Source organism: Rhea americana, unplaced genomic scaffold (genome assembly GCF_003343005.1).
Source record: "Rhea americana isolate MKP2758 unplaced genomic scaffold, rheAme1 scaffold_305, whole genome shotgun sequence".
NCBI lineage: Eukaryota > Metazoa > Chordata > Aves > Rheiformes > Rheidae > Rhea > Rhea americana.
This window is the reverse complement of record NW_028186430.1, coordinates 888,429-889,818: the sequence shown is the minus strand read 5'-3', so window position 1 is coordinate 889,818 and position 1,390 is coordinate 888,429. Positions and strand designations below refer to the sequence as shown.

General features: G+C 75.7%; 1 protein-coding gene across 1 annotated transcript in view; it reads right to left on the bottom strand.

The window, feature by feature from the left end:
* Window positions 1–20: 20 nt before the first annotated feature.
* Window positions 21–1,390, bottom strand: part of LOC146593118 (uncharacterized) — a gene marked incomplete at its 3' end in the record, with an annotated part of 2,141 nt that continues 771 nt past the window's right edge. Inside the window, exon 2 of the mRNA XM_085309889.1 lies at window positions 21–1,161. Within this exon, the coding sequence (XP_085166015.1) occupies window positions 21–1,161 (1,141 nt within the window). The remainder of the gene's footprint in view (window positions 1,162–1,390) is intronic.

The following is a 1,390-nucleotide window of genomic DNA, read 5'->3' as shown; positions in this document are numbered from 1 at the left end:
CCCGCAGCGCCGCCACCCGCCGTCTGAGCCGCGCCGCCTCGTCCCGCTCCCGCAGCCCGCGCAGCTCTTCCCGCAGCCGCTCGCGCTCCCGGCCCAGCCGGGCCAGCTCGCGCAGGAGCTTCCCGTTGCTCTCCTTGAGMCCCAGCGCCGCCTCCTCCGGCTTGGAGCTCCTCGCCCGCCGCCGCTCTTCGGCCTCGCTCTCTGTCACGCCCACTCGGCTCCGGCTGTTTTCCGGGCGGCCCGGATTCGCCTCCTCCGGCGTGGCCGTGCCGCTCTCTCGGGAAGGCGCTGCCCCGCGGAGCGGCCCCCCGGGCTGCTCCCGGCTCAGCGKGGCCCCGAGGGTCTCCAGGAGGGGCCGGCACCTCCGCAGCAGCTCGGCGCTGCTCTCGTCGGCGCGGCTCAGCGCCTGCTCCAGCCCCAGCGCCAGCTTCTCCCAGGCCGCCCGGCTTTTCCGGACGGCGTCGGCYGACACCGCCTCGCCTCGCGGCTCGCGCCCCAGGGCCTCCTCCRCCTCCTTCCTCAGCGCCGCGCTGCGGGCGAAGGCGCCGAGCTTCTCCTCCCGCAGCCTGGCGCAGGCGTCCCGCAGCCTGGCGAGGAACGGCGCCAGCAGCGCCCGGAGCCGCCGCTCATCCGCCTCGGAGGCGGCGAGCGGGGCTTCCAGGTGGCCCTCGAGCTCCCGCAGCCTCCCGCGGGCGGCCTCCGGCTCATCCCGCTGCTCCTCCTCCTCCCTGCCCCTCGGCTCCTGCACGTGCTCAGCCGGGAGGATCAGGCATCGCCCGTCCCGGCTCGGCTCTGCCCTGGCATCGCTCTCCGTGCCGGGCAGCAGCTGCTCCCGCTCCCGGATACCGCGTGCCGCTGGCTGGCGGCCGCCCAAGAGCTGCTCGCGCTCCTGCGTCTTCGTCGCCAGCTGCTGCTCCGGCTGCAGGACGTCGGCCCGCTCGGCCTCGCGGCGGCACCGCCGCTCCCCCACGCCACGGTCTTCCTCCTCCTCCTCCTCCTCGCTGCTGTCGGTGCCGTCGCAAGCCGGGGCCGCCTGGGACACGCGGGAACGAGCCGCGGCGGGTGGCACGCGGAGGCCGCGGGCGCGTGGCTGGGGAGGGGGGGACGCGGCCGCCGGTTTTACCTGCGTCTCGGGGCTCCCGGGACGAGCAGCTCCGTTCCCTGCCSGGAGGAAAGCGGCAGCTTCGGCTCTGCTCGTGTGCCTGCTCCGCGGAGCGGCRGCCGCGCAGCCGGGCTCCCCGCAGCGCGGTCCCGCGAAGGAGAGCCAAAAGCGGCCGCGCGATGAGCTAAGGCAGCAGGCGCCCCCCAGAAAGGGCCATTTTCCCCTTTTCCGGTAAAATAAGCAACCGATGTCCTGGCTGAGCACCCAGGAGCGCGGAGGAGGGCGTTG